Source organism: Molothrus ater, chromosome 8 (genome assembly GCF_012460135.2).
Source record: "Molothrus ater isolate BHLD 08-10-18 breed brown headed cowbird chromosome 8, BPBGC_Mater_1.1, whole genome shotgun sequence".
NCBI classification, from domain to species: domain Eukaryota; kingdom Metazoa; phylum Chordata; class Aves; order Passeriformes; family Icteridae; genus Molothrus; species Molothrus ater.
This window is the reverse complement of record NC_050485.2, coordinates 1,194,014-1,216,503: the sequence shown is the minus strand read 5'-3', so window position 1 is coordinate 1,216,503 and position 22,490 is coordinate 1,194,014. Positions and strand designations below refer to the sequence as shown.

General features: G+C 40.4%; 1 protein-coding gene across 1 annotated transcript in view; it reads left to right on the top strand.

Moving 5' to 3' along the window:
- Window positions 1-22,490, top strand: part of CTNNA3 (catenin alpha 3) — a 424,386-nt gene that overhangs the window by 4,670 nt on the left and 397,226 nt on the right. The window contains 3 exon segments of the mRNA XM_036385424.1: window positions 4,393-4,585; window positions 11,403-11,569; window positions 20,884-21,003. Of these exon segments, the coding sequence (XP_036241317.1) occupies window positions 4,393-4,585; window positions 11,403-11,569; window positions 20,884-21,003 (480 nt within the window).

The following is a 22,490-nucleotide window of genomic DNA, read 5'->3' as shown; positions in this document are numbered from 1 at the left end:
TTTCAATTGGAAATGTTTTGGCTCTAAGAGAGTATTTTGACTGTCTTTTCCCTCTCTTAAGCCTAACGCTTTGCTTGTTTCATACCTGGGTAAGGAAAACTTATGTTTTGAGTGGATCCTTCAAAAGAAAATGTTGAAAGTATAAGAACAGGGATTAAAGCTCATACTCAAGGGTGACTGAAAGACTGGAAAGATAATAAATGAGAATTAGTCTGTGATTAGAGAATCAGACCAGTCACAGATAAAAATGATGTTCTTGCCAGATTCCCTTTAGCAATGCTGCTTGGAATGCAATTTAACTTTATTTTGAGATTTCTGTTGTAATTTATTTATTTAATAGTCTTGTAATGCTGTGGCTGGAAAGAAACAATGGAAGTGCTTGAGGTTCTCTGAAGTCTGTCCTAGCCAGTTATGCCCAGTGTTAGGGCAGTCCTTAGATTAACAGCATCAATACAGGAAAAAATTGAGGCACAGCCAGCTTGGGAAGCACCTAGGAAGTCGTTGTGGAAATAGCTGCAGATCACTTGCTGAATTGACCCTCTTCCCTGCCATGTGCGATTGGTAGTGGTGATTACTGTGAAACTCTGAAAATAGTGTAGCAGCTGGTTTGTGTAAAACCCTCTCTGAGTTGGCAACTTCTCTCTCCTTGGAATAAAACACTGTCCCTAAATTGCCCTGGGTGTTTCCCTCTGTCTGTGGCCTTTATTGTATTCCAGGTGTTTTGAGGGTGTTAGTTGTGAAAGGAAGGCTTCTCAGTCTAGTTCTCAGTCAGTGCATCTGGCACATCAAAAAAGGCAGTTGTCAAAGTTAGCATGGTTCAGCTGGAACAATGTGTAGAAAATTCCCTGCATTTTGGGGTCCCTTGGATCACTGATGAAAAACAGGCAAGTTGAAAGGCTTGTGTTCCCACCTGTCATCCACACCACAGGTGTTTGCTCGCAGGGAAAGCACTCACTGTTGGTTTTAGTTCTACATATGGTGAGTTTACCTTCTGCTCACTGGGTGGGATTAGCCAGTGTTTATTTGTATATAATACAAATTCACTGGATTTGAAACCATGGACAGGGGTTCTGCTGTTGTCATTAGATCAGAGTTCATGTCTCGTTTTTCCTAAATGTCTAGGGATTGACATCGAGTTACATTGTTAACAAAAGAGAATGTTTTATGATTGATGCTTAAAAATACTTTTTATATTACAAAGAGGTGAACCAAATACTATGATACTCAAGGTATCAAGACATTGCTTCCTGAACTACTGCAGTAGTGAGAGATTGTCTCAAAGTGCTGCCAGTAACTGAATATAGCATTGGAAGAACTGCTTCAGAGTTTCCTAGAAACTTAGTGTTTGGCATAACCAAATACCCACCTCTTCAGCCTAATAACCAATGACAATAACAGGCAGCAGTGGCACGATTCAGCTCTGTAAATGTGGAGGCACGTGGCCTGGAAAATGGCTTAGAGACTCCTTGTGCCTTTAGCATAACTGTGCTGTTCCTACCAGAGCTAGGCTGGGGATGTGCTGTGCAGGGTAACAATGGCACACTGTGTTAGTCTGTGCTTCTGTTCTTTCTGGGTAGGATTGTATAAAGTTTTTACATTCCTTGTTGGGGTTCTGTGTTAGAGAATTCAGAGTAGTTTTTCTGTTTTCCATAATCTCTATGAGCAAAGAGCTATCTAACAAATTTTGACTTGTATTTGAGATCAGCTGCCACCTCCAATATTTCCTGAGAGTGATGCTAAAGATGCAAGGTCTTACAGTCAAGAGTTTTCACCTGCAGGAATCGTTGTTTTTTACACTTTTTCATTTGTTTTATTTCCTTTCCTCCTCAACATATCAATGAACAGGATATAGAATGATATTTAACATTTAAAAAACTGCAGTAAATATCTGCAAAGTAGAATACATTAATTTCTAGTGGAATAGTGATTAAATACTTAAAATTTTAAAAAACCCTTCTATTTGATAGATTTTTTTGGGCCGCTTCTAATTTTTGATGGTGTTTTATGCCTTTCTTATTGGAAGTATTAGCCTGTAATCTGTAACTCATTCTTAAAAATATGGACATTGAAACTGTCTTAAATGTTCTAAAACTAACATTGAAGTGTTTGTAAAAATAAAAGATAAAGATTTTTATTTCCAGTCCATTCTCTACCAGCTGGCTGATTTATGTGCAATAAATAATTCCATTTTCTTCCTTTGAGCTAGAGTCAGAAAAATACCCAAGCCTTCTTTAACAATCTGAGCCAGAGTTATTTATGTTGCTCTCTCCCTTGTGACATGCCAAAGCAGTTGATGTCAAGTGGATATTCCTTCTCCCCCCCTAAATTGCATGAATGGTGCAGGGGTCAGGGCTTTTGTGTTTGTAGATGTGTTTATAGAAATGTTACCCGCAGGATATTTGTCAGTTATGTTTACAAGTAATGATTCATAAAGAGCACTCAAGTGCATGAATTCATGGATGAGATCTGGAGGTGAGCTAAGGCACCTGTAGCACTGTACTACCCGTGTTCTGGCACAGGGAACAGGAGCATTGAAAACGGATCAGTGAACTTTATGACAATAAGGTGTGCTTTAAAATACCTGTACAACACTTTAAAAAAAAAGTTTTTGGAATCTTTCCTTAGTGTTGCAGCTCAAGGAATGCCTTAGAGAATAGTCGTTCAGAAACATTCTGTTGGAGTGTGGAGGCTGTATTCAGATGATGAGGAATGTGGAGTGGGATGGTCTACAAAAACAAGTTCTTTATGGGTGTTGAAGTGCATTGGTAAAATAAAATTTGGTCTAAGCTGCAGTAAATATAAATTCTGGGCAAATTGGTGTATAATTTTAATGTTGAGAGCATCCTGAAGAATTTGGAGGTGTTGAGCTCTGGCCACAGAGATAGCCCTTTGGTAAGAAGAGAAAGCATTGTGAAAGGTGTTTGTACTCATTTTGGGTATTTGTTCTGGGATACCTTGCAAGTCTTAGGCTGGAGGTATGGGAAGACCCAGCACTTCTGGGGAGAGAGAACCTGACACGAAGCAGCGTGCGCCCAGCTGGCCAAGGAGGCCAGTGGGAGCCTGGCTTGTGTCAGAAATGGTGTGGCCAGCAGGACCAGGGCAGTGATTGTGCAATGGTGAGGCCACACCTTGAGTCCTGTGCTCAGTCTTGGGCCCCTCATGACAAGAAGGACATCGATGTCACCATATTTTCTGAAAAATCCCTTTGCCAGGATTTTTCTCCTGAGAAGCCTCAGAAAGAAATGTAAACAATAATTATCTGATTGCTTGGAATGTGGTTTGGAGGTTGCTTGTCAACAGGTGCATCTTTGACTGGTTCCATGTGAATTGCTTCTACTTAATAACCAATCCCAGCCCAGCTGTGTTGGGACTCTAGTCAGTCATGGGTTTTTATTATTCATTCTTTTCTAGCCTTCTGATGGCTCTTTTCTCTTTCTTTAGTATAGTTTTAGTATATAATTTTCTTTTAATATAATGTAATATCATAAAATAATAAATCAGCCTTATGGGAACTTGGAATCAATTCTCATCTCTCACCTCATCCTGGGGACCCTCACAACAGACTGAAACACATCAAGGTGTTGGAGCCTGTCCAGAGGAGGGCCAAGGTGCTGGGGAAAGGGCTGGAGCACAGGTCCAGCAGCAGCAGCTGAGAGGGCTCAGCCTGGAGAGGAGGAGGCTCAGGGACCCTTCTGGCTCTCCACCACTCCCTGACAGGAGGCTGTGACCGGGTGGTCTCTTCTCCCAGGTAATGAGTGCTAGGAGAGGAGGAAATGGCCTCAGGTTGCCCCAAGGAAAGTTTAGATTGGATGTTAAGAAACGTTCTTTCCCTGAAAGGCGTGTCCAGCGTTGGAACAGGCTGCCGAGGGACACGGTGGAGTCACCCTCCCTGGAAGCATGCAGAATGCACTGGGTGCAGTGGTTTTGGGACATGGTTTAGTGGTGCACTTGGCAATGTTAGCTTGACAGCTGGACTTGATGCTTTTGGAGGTCTTTTCCTACCTTAATGGTTCCATGATTCCTGCGTTGCTGAACCCTCCTCGGATAGCACTGGTATTTTTTTGTTTTATTATGAGTAGGTTTTAAAACAAGCAGTGGCAGAAGTCGGCATCAGGATTAATAGAACGTAATAGCGACATTTCTGTTAACTTTGCTTTGATCCTGCAGAAGGAGGAGCACAAAGATGATGCATACTGAGTAGAATTGCATTAGATTGAATTCAGTACTTTTGCCCATTCTTGGTATTTATGCTGAGCTTTACCTGTCTGTCTCTAAAGCAGAGGGAATCTCTTTGATTATTCATAATTATATATTTTTTTTATTTTAATAACAATATAAATTCACTTGTAGAATTTAAACCATTATTGTCTCTTTTATTTCTTTTAAATGTAGGTTACAACATTAGTGAACTGTCCACAGAATCCTTCTAGTAAGAAAAAGGGCCGTTCCAAAAGAGCTCGTGTCTTGCTTGCTTCTGTGGAGGAAGCCACTTGGAATCTGTTGGACAAGGGAGAAAAAATTGCCAAGGAAGCAGTTGTGTTCAAAGAGGAGCTTCATGCAGCGCTCGCGGATGTGCGGAAAGAGAGTAAGTACATGGCAAACAATTCAGGCACCACGAGGAGCTGGCTTAACCATGCCTGGTGTCACAGTGTAGCCAGGATATCTGTGGGAAACGTGTTGTGATGTGCAAATGTCTGAACTTGGAGTTGTCTAATTATGTATTCTGGGATAACACCTATTAGGAGGTAAAGTGTACAAGCTGGGCCCCATTGGGAAAAAATACATATATCAGTGGAAGTTTTGTTATTTGGAATGTAGGTGTTTTTTCTTTTCATGAGGAGAGGATGCCTCTTGATCATTTTAGTGGCTGTTAAGCATGACTAAAAGTTAATGTCTATTTTAACTTCTTGAAAAGAACTGTTTACCTGAATCTCAGATTAAGGCCTCTTAAATCTTCCCTCTTTGTGCACTAGTAAGGATTTCATTTGGGGAGGTACGATAGTCCAGTGTGGAGGTATGTTTTGAGAGTAGGAGGAGGATGGATCCTTTAACCTTCCATAAGAGTCGTCCCCTCGTGATAGAGCAGCTCCTCTCAGGTGAGTTTTGTCATATTCTGTGTCCTCCTGACTTAATCTCTCAATTTTGAACCTGATTCCCAGAACTAGGCTAGTTTTTGTGATCTGCAGAGAATGTTGTAGCCATTTTCTTGCAGGCTCGTTGTTTTCTTGAGTTTTACTTTTCCCCATGGAAACTGGGAATATTTGGGTGAGCACGAAGGCCATGAGTCGCATGACCAACATCCTGAATGTGTTCCTGCAGAAATCACAAGCTAAAGTTCATTTATGTTTTAATTATATCATCCTGTCCTTACTAAAGATGGAACTTAATCAGGTTTTCCTTTAAATTTAAATTTATTTTATTTGTTCATCTTGCACATGCAGCTGGGATGGTTTCTGAGTCTCTGCTGCTGTTCAGGGCAGTGATTACTTGCTTTGGCTTCCTCTGAATCTAGAGATGGCTGTGGTTTAGAGTTTGATCTATGCAGATGGTGTCTGAGATACTTTAAGGTCCTTTGTGATTAAAAGCGTTATGACCAGCAAGTATCACTGTTATCTGTCACACTGAGCAGCTGAGGCTCTTGCAAAATCATTCATTTTGGAGTACTCTTAAAATGTTAGCCCATCCATTACTGGCTGATAACACAAGGTAAGAATGAAATATATAGTTTTATATTGATTTTTATACATAGAGAAATTGAAAGTGTGAAATATTTTTTTATTACTTATTGATTTTCAGCCAAGACCAGAGGTAACTACAAAAATAAATAATACATAAAGTAGATTATATATACCTCATACATTTTAAAAGAAAGTTAACTCCATTTTATCACCTACCATTATGCAATGATAAAGTGAGTGGTTGCAGCCGATCTCCCTTCAAGGATTTGCCAAACTGCTCAGGTTAATTTTAAGAAATTGTTGAAACAATTGTAAAAAAGGTAGCAGTTTCTTAATTTCACAGATATTTTTAACCTTTGAAGCTGTGTGCTATTTTTAATCTGTGGTATGCCACATCATATGTAACTGAAGTGCCTGTTACTCAGGCCACATTGTGCTGCTGTTAAATGTCTCCTGTTATTTACTTGAAGCTCTTGGAGGGGATGTGGGTCATCAGCCACGGCTGCCTGCAGTCACCTGCCATGCATGTCACAGCATACATATTTAATTGTGTGACTGTGCTGACTGGCAGGGACTTTTATTAATGCAGTCTTAAATTAATTAGGAAGTTTTGCACGTGGCTACAGCTTGTGTTTCCTGGATAATGGAATTTTGAAGAAATGCCTTAGATAATTTCTCTCACATCAACCAAACTCAGATTTGCACATTGAGATCTGGAAAGAATAAATTCTGTCTCACCTCCTCTTGTGTTTTACCTTATGTCACTGAACTTGTTCAGTTGGGGATGCATCATGGGCATTAAACACTTATTCCTTTGGAGTGTCAATTGCCAGTGTGAAAACTCCTTCATCACTTTTGGAGCTCATTAATTTGGGGCTCCTTTTAAAGGAGTGATTGACTTTTTTCAATCTGCTTCTGATATTCCTATTTACAATAATGCTTTGGAGAATAAAGGAGCAAATGAATGGGATAAAATGAAGAGTGGGGGTAATGTTTGGTGTATCTAATTCATCTGTGTGTAATTCATGGCCTTCAGAAATCATGATGGCATGGATATGGCTTCACTGACTACAGCTTGCTCTTGGCACTGTCAGTAGATGAGATTTTGGAGTCTCAAATTCAGTTGAATTCTGTAAGTGACCTCTGAAAGGAGGTGTTACTATAATGGATGACAGACATGTTACCTGGATAAATGCAGTGTTTGCTTCCTTTGACATCTGTGAAGTTTTATCAAAGATTTATAGGCTTGGAGCCAGTAATTTAAATAGATGTTCTCTGCATTTTTCTTTGTTTTCTCTCAAGAAAGGACTTTTTAAGGCCTGCCCACATCTTGATAACATCTTCTGGAACTCTGCTAAATGGGTCAGCAGGAAGGTTTATGGGTGGTGGACTGTATGCATCATCCAGAAATCCACTGGCCTAGTAACTGAAGAACTGCCATGATTTTTGTTGATCTGATTTAGTGAAGCTTTGTTAGAGGCTACTATGTCCACAGTTTATTAATAGTGTAATAAACCCCAAAGTGTATTGAAAAACTTTTGCTGAGAGATTTCATGTGCGTGCAGCATTTCAAGATTGTCTTCTAATTCAATGTTCTGTGGAATACCTGAGCCCTATGCAAAGAGTGTAAGGAACATTGTTCAACCCTGAATGCTTCTGGCACTAAATATCAGTCTCAAATTCATGTCCTGATTCTGAGATTTAATCAATTTGATGGCAAGCAGTGATGCTGTTCATGTGGTGAAATGTTGCTGTAGAAGTCTGAATTGAAGTCTAGTGTTATCCTTAGGATGATGGGTTTTTGCATTTATGTGAAGGTGTGATGCCTTACAGTTCTCAAACAGTTGCATGGGCATAACTGAAATGTTCGGTATTTACTGCCATTGCTGACTGACTATATATAGTCAGAAACACAACAGTTGTTGTCTGCCTTGTTTCTATCTATTGCAGCGTCAGTGTTTCTTGTGTTTAGCTGTTATCATGCTCAAGTGTGTTCCCAGATTAACCTGTCATCACACAGAGCAGTGAATTGAAAGCAAGTTACTTGCTGGAGTTACATTTTGAGCCTTAAGTTACTCTTTAAAAGGAAATTCTAACAAATACTTTGATGTTTTGAATGGCCATGTTTAATGTCTTTTGATACTAAACAGGGGAGGCAAGAGTTTGATGGCATGGAAGACATTCCCATTTCCTGGCAAGAAGTGGGTGCTTACTTAGAAGGGCATTTACTAAAGGAAGGGTATAGGGATCTTTTGTATTATACTATGTTCTTGTTTGTTCCTCCTCTCATCTTAAAAGTAAACTTACCTCTTCATGTAGAATGAGAAAGTTAAGTGTGCCTGTATTCTGCATCTGTGGGACTTCTGTTCTGGGAGGCAGAACTTAGATGGCTTAAAATGATCTGTGCTGTACACTCCTTTCATCAAACCCAGAACAGATCCTCTGCAAGAATAGCTTTTGACATCAGCATCACTGGATCAGGTGCCCCTGAGTGGGAAAGGGAGAATGAAGAGGTGGGTGTGAGGCATGATGGGGATGTGTGGTGGCTCTCATTACATGATAGGAAGAAATGGATGAGATGTGGAAGTGGAACTTCCTGATATGCAGTGGTGAAACAGTTGCTATGCAACAGAATCCAGTGGTATCTGAGTGGGATAAGAGACTGTGTGGCGGGAGAGAAATGTCCTGTAACAGCTCCAGAAAGCTATTGGGAGAATCTGAGTTATCACAGTGTTGAGCATTAGGAACATGCAGGAGGTATCGATCTGCTGTGCCCTGACACTGATAGTGTCACTTCAGCTGGCTGGCTGGAGCAGAATCCTTTTATTTGCTGTAGCAGATGGGGATGGTATTTGTAGGAACAGAACAGGTGATTGTACTGGTGACTTGTATTGTTTAATCTTTTTAGAAATGATAAGTTGTTCTGTGCTGTGATGTGACCTTGACTCCCAAGCTTCTCTGGTCCTTATTCTGCTTAATGTGTTAGTTCATGCCTGCAGGATTTGAGGCTGCACATACTAGTGTCAGTAAGAGCCAATAAGTGTTCTGTTACTGGTGAGACCAGTGGAATACTGTGTTCAGCTCTGGGGCCCTCAGCATAAGGACATGGAGCTGTGGGAGCCAGTCCAGAGGAGGCTGTGAAGATGCTCAGCAGAATTGAGCACCTCTCCTGTTAAGGCAGGCTGAGAGCTGAGCTTGTTCAGGCTGAGGAGAAGCTCTGGAGAGACATTACTGGAGCCTCTCAGAACCCAGCAGGGACCTACGAGAGGTCTGGAGAGGGACTTCCTACAGTGGGAAAGGCTTTAAATTGACAGAGGGTGTTTTAGATTAGATGCTAGAAAGAAATTCTTCATCATGAAAATGCTGAGGCACTGGCACAGTGTGCCCAGAGGAGCTGTGGCTGCCCCATCCCTGGAAGTGTCCAAGGCCAGCTTGGATGGGGCTTGCAGCAACCTGGGCTAGTGGAAGGTGTCCCTGCCCATGGCAGGGAGATTGGAACTAGATTATCTTTTAGGTCCCTTCCAGCCCAAAGCACTTTAGGATTCTGTATTATAAACCATTGTGGGTATTTTCTTGTTTGTTTGTAGTTCTGTTCTCTCAAGTTTGAGACTGAAATGTTGGAAATTCTTTCTACTAACTTTGGTATGTCTGTTCCCCCCCTTAGTAAATGGGCTCCTATTGTCAGCAGTGTTTCTCTGGAGCTGTAAAGCCATCAGCCTCTAACTGTGCAGTTCAGGAGTGGGTGACAGGGCTTTCTTGGCAATAGTACCTCCTTGTGGGAGGACACAAGAATGGCATAAAATTCACTGCATTCCATGTGCATTTCACACTGCTGCAGTTAAAATTAAAAAATGAGATGAGAAAGCCAGTTGTAAATACAAATAGAAGAGAGGAAAATGTGATACTTGGATGGGATTTCAATAGGAGAATGAAAATCTATTCAAATAAATAAAAGAAGAAAGCATAACTTTGTTGATCTTGCCTAAGCCAGTGAAGAGCCCCTGGCTGTTGTCAGAGTGATGCTGAGCAGTGTCTCTGAGGGTGCTCGCTGCCTGCGCTTGGTGGCGTTGTTGCAGTGTCTGTACAGACACAGCCTGGCACGAGCTGTCAGCTAATTGCCAACAGGCTCACAGTTCACTTGTTTTTAAAGGAATTTTCATGTAGTTTTAGATATTTTGGTGCTGGATAAAGTGTGTGAATCCTCTAACTGTTTAAAAAATTACCTGTGGCTGAGCAGTGTGTTTTACATTTGCCTGTGCCTGAGCAGATTTTTGCAGGCACGTATAAGTAACAGTCATTTGCCACAGCAGTAGCTGTCAGTAGCTGATCAGCTGATGGTAGAGCAACATTTACTTTGGGAGTCATCATATCTGGGTGTGTTGAACAGAGTCTTGGAAATATCTGCCTGACAGTAATTGTGCAGTTATGATAGATCCTGGCTTTGGTTCTTTGAGTTGCTTTTGGTTTGGTTGTCTAAAAGAATTGAAATACTTTGAATGCTGCTGTTTGTCTGAATTTCTATTTGTGCCACTAAAAGGACATTTTTTGCGTTTCATTGTTTGTGACAAATGTAATTATGGAAAAATATCCAGTTGATGGGAATTAAAATAAAAATAGATTAAATGGAATCAGATTGTCATGCTGTCTACTGCAATTTAAAGAAGTTTCAACATCATGTTGTTGTTGGAGCTGTCATTTTCTGCTGTTTGTATTTGTAGCTCCTATCTGTCTAGCCTGCATCTTATGGATCTATTTTAGGGTTATGATTTTCTGTGTTCATCTGGCCATCCCAGTTTATGCTCATTTCTAAGGGCTTGGTCGTATTCAGACCCTTCTGATTTGTGTTTGCTCACAGAATTGCAGAATGTTGAGGGGTGTAAGGGACCTCTGAGGGTCATCTGGTCCAGTGCCCCAGGTCAGGCAGGCCAGCAGTCTGCCCAGGACCATGTCCAGTCAGGTTTTTAACATCTCCCAGGATGGAGACTCCACAGCCTTCCTGGCTGGCCTGTGTACTGCTGAGTCACTCCTGCAGTGAAAAAATATTTTCTGATGCTTACATGGAATCTCCTGTGTCAGTTTGTGCCCATTGCTTCTCCCCCTGTTGCTGGGCACCACTGTGAGCAGTCTGGCTCCATCTCCTTTTCACCTCCCTTCAGGAATTTATGGTGTTTGTCGCTGTGGTCCGTATTGTTGAATTTCATTTACCAAACTTCTCATTGGAGAGCAGTATATTGTGACTGGCAGTCACTAGCTCCATGGCACAGATTTCCCTTTATGTCAGTCAGATGTTTGAGTGTATGAGGTTTTCATTCCATTAACTTATATTTGTAATGAGAAGAGCGATATTTGATTCCTTTCTGTGACCAGGAATTATTTAATAGCAAGGACACCAAAGTACACAGTAATATAACAAGTAGTGACTAGGGAAGTTTAACAAAGCTGCTGCCTTTGTTGTGTATGGTTAAAAGTAATAGTGTGAAGGCCAAGGGAATTATTTTAGAGTTAAATGATGCTGTAGAAGAGAAAGGGAAAGAATGGAAGATGTGGAACATTACCCTGCGTGATCTGTAATCATTGACCTTCATTTAAAGGCATTAGGGCAAGAAAGAGATAGCAGATTTATTGGCAATACTTGTGACTCGCCAGATAACTGAGGGAACTTGAGTGACTTCCTTTCCTCTGGGTGTTGTGATGCAGCCTAAGGCAGCGTGTCTCGTTCTGCAGGTCAGGCCCTGCAGGTGTCAGCAGAGGCGTTCACCAGCGATCCCTGCTCCCTGGCCCGGAGGCAGGCTGTGGTGCCAGCCGCTCGCTCCCTGCTGGCCGCGGTCACCAGGCTCCTCGTTCTGGCCGACATGGTGGACGTGGCCTACCTGCTGCAGCACCTGACTGTGGTGAGTACTGCTCTGCTCTCCTCAGGCTCCTGTGAGCCACAGCTGGGGCTGCTCAGGGCTCTGCGGGCATGGAAAACTCTTCGTGTACTTGAGCCTTGTAGGTCTCGTGCACAGAGCACCTGGGCAGCTGGGGCAAGTGTGGATTCTAGATGAGATTTGTGAATGGACCAAAAAAACTCATCTACTTGCAGCTCAGCATATTTGATCTATTTTGGGTTCCTTTTTTTCCACTAATACTTTCACTACTTTCTAAGAGACTAATAAAACCACAAATTTCTGTTGACTTCCTGCTATTTCAGGGCAGAGGTGAATAATCAATGCCACCTGTCATAATGCCTCATGCCACAAGAGACTCAGTGGCTTAGAGGACCATGTTGAAACAAGTTCAGTTTGATGAAGAAGAGAGAATGAAAATTGCTCCAAATCAGACTAGGAAAAGTATTTAATAATAAAAAAAATGTTGTGTGGGCTTCAATACTGGGCTTGAAAAATCTCCACTGCTGGAGATGCACTCAGGCTAAATTAACACTGACTTGCAGAAGCTTCTGTGTTGTTCTGTAAGTTTAAATTTGTCAGCTGTAATAGGAATGGCCTATGTCTTTTGCACTGCTTATGGAAAATGTTCTTAAATTATGATATTTTTCATGGTAGTCTATTACATTTTTAATGTTTATTTTCATTATCCCAGATGCTATCTTCTGAGATGTATTTGAGTATGTTTTACATGAGAGAGCTAAAATTAGATGGTTTTCCTTACTAGAGTTTCAGTATTTCTAAATGGTTGTCTAATGGACTTCATGTTTTCCATCTGAAAATTAAAACAAAAAATAACTGAAAATGGTGAAAGAATGCTGAGTATCATTCAGGAACAACTCCAGCACTGCAGAGGGCCATTAAATTGTTATCTTCTTCCATATTTCCTCTTAATAGGAGGGAGAACTGAATTTGTAAATGAACCCTTAGAATAAATTAGTGTGGTAAAACACTCTCAGTAAAGCCAGTGCAAAAAGATTCACCCTAGTTGTTAGAGGAGAGTGTGTTACATTTTGCATATCTATTTAGTCTCTGCTCTGGCTGTTGAACTTGCCAACAGTGGTATTAGCTGTAATGGTGTCTTTTATGTTGACATCTAATTAGGAAATTGACTTAATGTAATTTCAGCATATGCTATTGAACACCCCTCAGTTTCTAACAACTTTTGGTCACAGCTGACTGAGCCAGATTTAAAGGCAATTAAGTATTTTAATGAATTTCAACATGGCTCTATTCTAAGTGTTTAACTGTAATCATTATACTTTAAATTCCCTTAGGAATTCAGTTTTTCTTCAACATGGTCTTGCTCCCACAAAAAGACATTGTATTCACACAGTGTCAAAGTAGACCTTGTCTTTGCTGTATCAGTTGTAATATTCTTGGGTTTTTCAAGTTCATATGCCTTGAAAATCAACACCTTAAAAGTTTTCACATGTTTTTCTTTGCACTTGCTCTAAAGCCTTAATACTTCTACCATATTACCCTGTTCTTCAGACATGGGTGTTACAGCTGTTATCGTTTAAGAGATGGGAAATTTCATAGCTCTTTATTTCCATGTCTCTGAGCACTGCAATTTTTATGGGGTAGACAAAATTGATTTGAAAAATTAAAAAAAAAAAAGTAATAGTAGAATAAAAGACATAAAAATTCTAATCAAGGCCCTTTTCTTTATTTGCATGTATAAAATGAAAGAAGTTGGTTCAGCATCATGAAAGAACTCCCTACAGTATTAGTGAGATCTTGCTCAGTATGAAAGTTTTTAATGGGGAATTACCTATTCAAGTATCTAATATTTTTCAAACCCATTTATCAAAGAGTGCTGAAAATTTTTAGTCTTGGTCACTCAATAAAATGAGTTAATTCCAACAGTGATGTTTAAAACTATAGCTTTTTCTACTGACAGAATACAGGCTGGATCATTAAACTTTAATTTCCTCAGTAACCTGGGAATAAAAATAGAAGGAAAACAAAGACAATGTGACTGGCTGTCATAGAAAGCCTCATCTGCTTTTACCTGTCACATCTGCCTGTTGATGTATATCTAGGAAAAAAGGATGAACCTCAGCTGTCTCCTTCCAGTTTATGTAGTCTCTAAAAATATTGATTTCTGTACATATGTAACTTTTCAAAACTAGAAATAACAGGTAAGTGAGTTTGAAAGGATTTGATAATCCTGGGAGGAATTTCAAACTGAATGTTCAAAACCACAGCTTTGTGAACAGGAAATTAGCTATTTTAGAAGTTTTGCTAAGAAAGTGGAGCGAATTTTGGCTGTTTAATGAATTCTATCAGATCGACACCGAGCAAAAAGTGAATAAATGTGTGTGTAAGTAATGCTTACTAGATGCCAGTACAAACCCTCAGTGACTGGTCACATTCTGGCACAGAACACTTCTGGCCACTTGTCGAATTCACAATCCTATAAGACTCTGAGGGTGCAAGTGCAAACAGGAAGATCCTTTTAGAGTTCACTGAAAAAATAAAGTACATCACACCATAAAGAAAGGTTTTCCTTCCTTAAATATATTTTTTTAAACAGGGAGCAGTTTAAATAATTACCTATCTCTGTCTGAATTTCCATGCTTAAAGAGTTTGGAGTTTCTAAAGTAACAACTGAGTTCTGAAAAATGTGATCAGACAAAGGACTGTCTTCTGTATTGCACTCTGATTCAGAGCTGTGTTAGCAGCTCATCCATTATGGTTAGTAATGCTCGATATTATTTAATTAAGTGAATTAACAGACTAATGGTATTGCTTAAATTTATTGATCAGAAGAGAACAGCAGGAAAGTAACAAGTTTGGAGAATTTCATTCAAAGAGCATTGGCAGTCTGTCTGTCTCTAATCAGTTTCAGATCATGCTGAGCCAACATGTTTTAGCTGCCTTTTTCCTCTTCATGTCATGCTTGTAGATTTACGGTGCAAGTCTTCGTATTTTTCATGAATGCCTCAGACAGCATGATCTTTACAAAATGCTTGCTTACAGTTCTTTAAAACTCCTGTTGGGGGAAAAAAAGAGAGAATGGCTACTGATAAGAAGCAACATGTGAAGCTGGGCCCTGTAAGTGTAGTGCTGTCTGTTCCTCCCTTTTCTGCAGAGTATTCAGCAGCATTAAAAATGTTCTGAGCAAGAACTCAGTAGGGTTACATAGAATGAAAGAGGAAAGTGACCTTGGGCTGCCCTGTGCTTCAGGTGTAGGGGCTTGGTTCAGCTCCCAGAACTCTGTTAATTGATCAGATCCCTGTGTGGAGCCTTCCTTCCCTCCAGCAGATCACTTTGGCACGTGGACTGGTGTGAGTGTTAGATGGTGTAGCTGGTCACTAAACATTTCATTTTGGACTGGGGGTTTCATTTTGCTCCCCATCCCTGTGCTCAGCTTCAGGGGCTTGGCTACCTGGAAAACAAGTGGTCCTGCTGCTGAAGACTCAGAGAGAAGTACCTCAGACTTTTCCTCTTTGTCACTCTGTTTCCCCCTGTGTCCAGTGAAGGATGGTGATTGTCCTTAGCCCTCCTTTTGTTCCTGATGTGTTTATAGAAACCTTGTTTTTTACAGCAGTAGCCAGATTAAATTCTAACTTCTTGCCACCTTCCTTAGTTGGGCATGGGTCACTGCTGTGGCAGGGAGACTTCTGGAGCATAAGGAGTATTAAGAAGGTGACAGGAGTCTTTGAGAGAACATTTGGCTTCTCCTTTGGTTCACACTCCTATTTATTTTCTCATCAAACAGACATTCCTGCTACCAATGAGAGGTTTGTCTGTGATGCGTGGGATGCAGTTGTTTGGAATCAGGGCTGCAGTGCTAATCATCTCACTCTGCAAATTCTGTGGCACTCTGTATGCGCAGTAAATAACAGAGGAAAAGCAGCTTCCAAAGAATTGCTTTTGGAACTGGCTTTTTCAAAGTGAGCATCCTTTTGAGTGAGTAGGAATCTGGATCCACTTCTGTGCTTGGTATATGAGCCTCTTGACTGCTACTTTGTAACTTGTAAAAATAAATAATTGTCAAGTTGTGGGATGATAAATTCTGACTGGAATGTTAAGTTGTAAACATAAAGCTTGGGGAGATCTGTAACATAAAGGTGGTTTGTAGAGAGGTTAATACAATGCTTGAAGTCATCAGAAGTACAGGTGAGTGTGAGAAGTCCATATTGTGTCTGGCGATGAAGTTGGAAGGTATTAGAAAAGCAGAGGCCTGTTTGGAATAATTGTTTGGACTGTGCAGATGCCTGCATGCTGCGCTCAGTGGCCAGTGCTCCACTGCAGTCGACTCTGTTTGAAGCTGTCAGGGAAAGAAGCTGAAGGCTTCCCTTGGGAGTGTCTGTGACTGTGCTTGGCCTCTGCAGCAGCAGGCATCACCACTGAAGTGCTGTGCTTAGAAGAGAATAATATGGAAGTGATATTCTGAAATTTCCTTCTCTAGAGTGCTAATATGGGAAGGCACATTCTAGGCTGGGAAAATAATCTTGGGAAGTTATCTTCTCCTGGCAGGTTATTTATTGGTAGTATAGCAACAAAGTTGGTGTAATGTAGAATGGCTTGTCTGATCAACAATTCAAGCATGCAGAGATCATTCTGATCTAGAGAAATGTATTTTATAACTAATTTGTGCTTTGAGAGGCAGAAATGAGGAAATGCATGCAAAACAAACAGTCTCTGCTTTATCATCAGAGTGTATGTCTTCAGACGTTTTTAAAATGACAGCAAAATTATCTGATATTTTCTGAATGGAAAAAGCTGTGAGCTGCTTTCTGTAAACCTCTCCAAAGAAGGCACATTGCCCATTCCATTACAGCAAAATAGGAGAAGTGCAGCTTTTTTCTCATAAGTATGTATGTTCAGTAATTGGAATTTAAGAGGGGTTGTGAATGGCTTTTTTCCAACCATATCTCTGGGTAATTTAAATAGTACATTTAGTTATAATTTAGTCTTTTAAAGAACCGGTACCTTCTCAAAACAGAAAGGTATATTTTTTCAATGGACAGCTTCCTTATGTCAAAATGGAAGTAAAATTTGCTTCTTGTCCTTAATTCAGTTCTTACTAATCCATATGAAAATAAAGAGAAATGTTTTACCAATGGAGAAAGTAGCTCAGTGCTACTGTACTGCCCTGTGCAGTGGAGGATGGTAATATTGATACTCTGAAATAGAAATACTCTGATTTGTGCAGCTCTAGATGAAGAGAAAAGAGCGACTTTGCAGACTTTGCAGCAGCCCTGGCCCTAAATCTAAACCAGCTGTGTAGAGGGAAACTACGTACAGGAAGTGCAGCAGGCCCTTTGACTGCATCATCTTTGTAAAGGCAGACTCCCAGGGAGTGACATTGCAGGTGTGTGCAGTAGCATCATGCACGGAGTGGACAGGCAGGATGGGCTGCCCCCATCCCTCTTCCTGTTTATATGGGGATTGTAAGGTGCTTACCAGGAATATGGCTTTGTGCTCTGTATCCAGTGATGTTACTTCCCCCATTTCTGAATTATAAGCAATGAAGCACTTTGCACTGCATGTTTATAATCTCATAATTCTGTGTCCTGGCCTCCTGTTTAGCTGGTAAGCCATTAATTTTCATGGCTCATATTGAAGATGAAACGTAGTAAATTTTGGCTTAAGCAGTATCAAAATTTTATTATGATTAGTTAATTTAATATGATTTCATTTTGAAATGTGCAGCCACTTTTTTCTTTGATCTCATTGCCTCATTTTTGTTACATATGACAGCAGAGCAAAAGTTCCAAGGCTCCTGAATGTAGGTGGAAGGATAGTGGAGAAAACCCTCAAAAATGCTATGTCAGGAGCTCATAAAGACAGCAGAGGATTCTCAGCTGTTAATCTGCTTTACTGCAGGAGAAACTTCAGCCAGAGCTCACCTCTCATCTTTGACATTGCAGTGTGTAAGATGTGAGACCATAGGACTTGCAGTCCTGATGCTTACAGTCACACTTACTAATTGGATGAACCACGTCAGTATCTGAGGGGAGCCTGCAGGACTCTACCTTTCCCTAATCAGGCACATCACACTTCCAAGCAAGGAGGCTGTGTTGTAGCACTCTTCTGGCCCATCCACATCCTCTGAAAGTGTGATCCTCATCACTTGCACAGTTCTGATGGTATTACTTACTTTGTGGTACCTAAAATGGCACGGTGAGAGTTGCTTCACTTGGGTGGAGCATTCCCTGTGTGCTGGTTTCCAGTCAGATGAGTACGGAGCCTTCATTCAGCCATGTGTTGATGGTGCCTGCTCAGGACGCTGGGGCTGCTGTGTCATCCACCCTGCTTTACAGGGCCAGGGTGCTGGGCTCTGCTTCTGCATTTGGTAGGTTTGGGTTTCCTGTGAAAGGAATGCTGTGATATTAATGAATATAAAGTCATGCTCTTCTCTTTAAGGTACAAAGTTGTCTGTGCACTGTCTATCTGTGCTGGGAAATTACCTGTGGTAACTTGACAAACAGAAGCAGCTCTGATAAATCATAGAGATATGATTTTAGCACAGAGGGAAAATGAGTCCAGGTGGCTACCCAGTAGTGCCACTGAGAGCAAAAGTAGTAAAGGAATGCTACTTCTCAGCTTCCAGAAACTGTTCAAAGCACTTTGAAAATGTAACAGGCAGAAAAAAGCTTCTGTGAATCTTTTAGGATTATTTATATGTGGTTATTGGTAAGAGAAAAAAAGTCAGGAAGTCTGATATTTCTTTTCACCTCTAGACAGGGGAGATGAGAGAGATTTTTTTACCACTCACCCCAAAATGCTTGTTCACACTGATAGAAGTATGATGCAGAAAGATCCACATGTAGTTTTAACATATGTGCTGATAACCTTTGAATGTCCAAGGCACAATTTTCTGATTTCCTGCTGATGACAGTGGAAAGAGCATATCTATGTTTTCTTAAAATTGCTTGGTTGATATTTTATTTACTTTTGAGTTAAATTTTTAAAAAGTGTTTCTCCCTTAGATCTAAAGACAGATGTGGATGTTCTGGCCGTTACCCATCAATTTTATTGAAGCATGTTGCCCTTGTAGTTACACATTTGATTTGTATTTGATCGTGCTCTCATGCTGCTTCTTATATCTCTTTCCAGAGAGCCAAATGTATTATTAATGCTTAGGTTGCTGCAGGACATAAGGAAGTGAGTGATCTTGCTAGCAGAGCTCCTGTTAATGAAGAATTGAAGCTGTGGCATTAAGTACATCCTTAAAAGGATGATGATGATTCTACAACTGTATTGTAGTTTAACATGTTGAAGATTATCTTAAAAAAAAAAAAACAAAAGACCCCTCAAGAAAAGACTGTACCTTATGTTTATTTAGTGAGTTTGGGAATCATTGGAGACTTTTCCCCTGTATTATTCAATCCCACAACAGGGTGCAACAGCTTTGGGCTAAGTTCTGGAGAAATGTGTCAAGGTTTGAAGCAGAAGGTGCATGATGAACCTGCCAGAGACATAATGAGCAGCTTCTTACACACTTGAAAAAAAGCAAAGACTGTGGAGTGCTTTTGGTCACCTTAAGCTGAACTCAGGTCACGCTTGCAAATGTTGCAATTAAGTTGCTTCCAGCTAAGGGGTTAGCCAGGAGTGGGAATTGATGAAAGCAAACATTGCAAATGCAAGGCTTTCAGATCAGCTCTGGAGCAGAGATAAAATCTGAAAACAACAAATCGTACAAAAATTGGAAGATAATGAAGTCAAACAGAAAAGAATAGAGAGTATTGCAGTTTTGTCTTAGCATGTGTGCTCTGTCAGCCATGTCAGTACAGAATTCAGGAACATATACTTTGGGTGAGAAAGTCTCCAGTTACTCTACCTCATTCAGCACTGCTAGAGGTTGAGATAAATTACAAATAGATGGAAACACTGCCTTAACTTGCCTTTTGGTTATGAGAGCAGTGAAACTGAAATGAAGGCTGCAGAGCAGCAAACAGGACATGCTAACTTCCCTGAAGGTTCCAGGCAAGTTGTTGTAAATTGTCAGTGGAAATCCACTGCAGCTGCTTATTATCCCCAAGGAGAAGTACCTGGGGCTGTTCAGCATCAGCTGCAGCTTGGGCTTGAGCTGAGTCACCTGCTCAGGGATGAGGGGCTCTGGAGCACTCCACATCCATGATCAGCATGGGCTGTCGGTTATGTTGTCAGCTTCTTAAAGAGGGACAGAAGATGAGTGGAGGTTTGGCTTTGTTTTCTTTTTTTTTTTTTTTTTCTTCTCCTTCTGCTCCTGTGGTTTATTATTCAAATTCAGTGTCTGTAGTTTAAACAAAAGTATAGAGCAGTGTGGGCTGTAGGTACTACAGAAGTGCTAAGTTGTCCAGAACTGAGTGGAAAGCAGCCCATTGCCTCATTGCCTGGGCACTGGTACCACGGGTGAGCTTCACCTACAGGCCCTGGAACTGCAGGAGGCTCAGTCAATATTTTGGAAGGATTTACAAGTGTGTAGTTCTTCCTGATTATGTCAGTGTAAATATCTGTTTATAGACTTGATGGTAATCACAGTGATAACAAAATATTCCTGAGCTACCTGCAGCTTTGCATCCATCACATGCTCATGAGGTGAAGAAGGGAATTTACAGCTGGGAAAACAGCAAGAGGAGAAGGCTCATGATTTCCTGAAGGTAGCAAGGAAGCTGGACCTCCAGTTCTCTTCTGATACAAGTCTTAACCTTTCTGTTACAGTTCCTACAGCTGGGCTGGTGTGGTGCATCTCTGAAAAATACCAGTCCTCTTAATAATAGTGTATGCATGAAAGAAGTTTTAAATTTAAAAGTAAGGTCTACAGTGAAGCATAATTGGAGTTGTCACAGTTTTCATGCAGAATGTGGGCACGTTGCCTGAGGTGATTATCCAGTATTAAATTACTCTTAAGTAAATTAACTTGATAAGAAGCACCCTGTGATTTCTAAGTTCTACTGTTATGCTTGATAGAATGAGTTCATGGCCTGTATAAAGTTGCATACACTTTTCTTAGTTGAAAAGAAAGTATTTAAATCTGTGTGAATTTATTACTTCCTGGAACTTGGCATAGAAAAAGAACTCACCTTTAGAGATTGATTGCTTGTGTTTGGTCTGACCTATGAAATGAGAGGATTTCATTTTATTGAGGAGGGCATATGTACAATGCTTTGAATTCTGTGATTGGTTTCAAAACAAAACTGCAGGAATATGTGGAAGGTTAGAGGTGACAAAGCTCAATAGCCTTAGTATTTAGAAGAAAATAATTGTAATACAGAATGAAACACAGCAACTGTATGAATGATAATTTTTGGTTGTCTTTGTTTTTTTATTTTCCCTCACAGTTTCAAAGAACATTTGAATCTTTAAAAAATGTATCCAGTAAATCTGATCTACAGAAAACCTACCAAAAGTTTCAAAAAGATCTGGAAAACCTTGATTACTTGGCATACAAACGTCAGCAGGTAAGACCATGGAGTCTTGTAAGAAGACAGAATGCTGGGCATGAACAGGGTGGGTGGTAAACCTGCTGTGTTTGATGCAGTTACTGCTCTGTCGTTGGGCTCTGTGCTTTGTGCAGTGCCAGGTAAGGCAGCAGGGGGTGGGAGGGGCAAGCCTACCTAATGCATATGGTGCTGGACTGCTGGGTTTTGGGTTTTCAGCAGAGAGAAGCACAGGTTAAACAAGTCAGTGGGACTTAGCAGACATTAAAAATTGCATAAACATGTAATTTTCTAAATGGAAGTGTATAAAAGTACTATTTGCAATCTTTTACTTGAAAAATTAACCAAATTCACCTAGTCACTGGAATCCAATACTTTCTATACATGCGAACCACTATTTTTTTTCTCCTTTAGAAGTGATTTTGTGAGGTTAGTATGCATCAAACTTTGAAGTGTACATGGTCTTTGATTTGAGTCTGCAAGATCAAAGTTGAATTGTTAACATGTGTTTCATGTTGGATGTTCTGACACTTATACGTAGCTGATGTGAAAATATCAGCTCTTGTTATGGGTATTCACTAATTTTCCTCTCTTGATGATAAGATTTACCTCTGCCACACATAAAGGTAAAAGCTGTGACATTTCTATGTGGGGGTCGTTGTGGTTTGTGTTTTCCTGAATTCTGTCACTTGGTGTCAGTGTTGCCAAACAGTTCATGTGCTTGGGGCAGATCGCTTGCAGCTATTTATGTCAGGTAATTGATTAGATTACCTGTGTCTTAGTTAATTTGCATTGTTTATCTGAGCAGTAGTTACCTGGTTATGGGGAGGAGTGTTTTATCTGCTTGTTGATACCAAGATTTTCATTTCAGTAGAACTTGCCAGAGAACCTGCAGTGAGGGATTGGAAAAGTGGATGTATGTTTGTATTTAGTGTAAAAGATGCTTTGAATTTTGTCCTGCTTTAAAGAGAAAGTAATCTTTTTGTGAAAAGATTGAGAATTGGTTGGATTACTGTGCAAAAATCACTGACCTGCTTTGGGACTGAAGCTGTTGCAAATTTGGGACATATTTATGGAGTGTTTAATTGATATTACGTTTAATTGATAACAATTTATATACACTTGTATTAGGTTAAGGGTATATTCATAGTCCCTCTGGCAAAATGCTGAGTAACTGCATCTGTTTGGAAACAAATGTTTGTATATGGTCTGAGTGTGAATCTCTTGGTGGTAAAATAAGGGGTTTATATGCTGAAAACAATGAATGTTGCCTTTGAAAGTTATCTGCTTCTGTACCTTTTCTTCAGACATGAGCCCTGAAGTGCAACATAGCAAGGTACTTCTTCAGTGGGAAGGTTTATAGGACAGATGGGAAATCAGAGCTGGGATTTTTAAAGGGTGTTCAAAATGTCCCACATTGACTCAGATTAATAAATATAGACCAAACTTCTATGAGTGGCAGCAGTATGCAAGTGGCAGACTTGTTTGGGGTGATGGTTGGGCAGCAC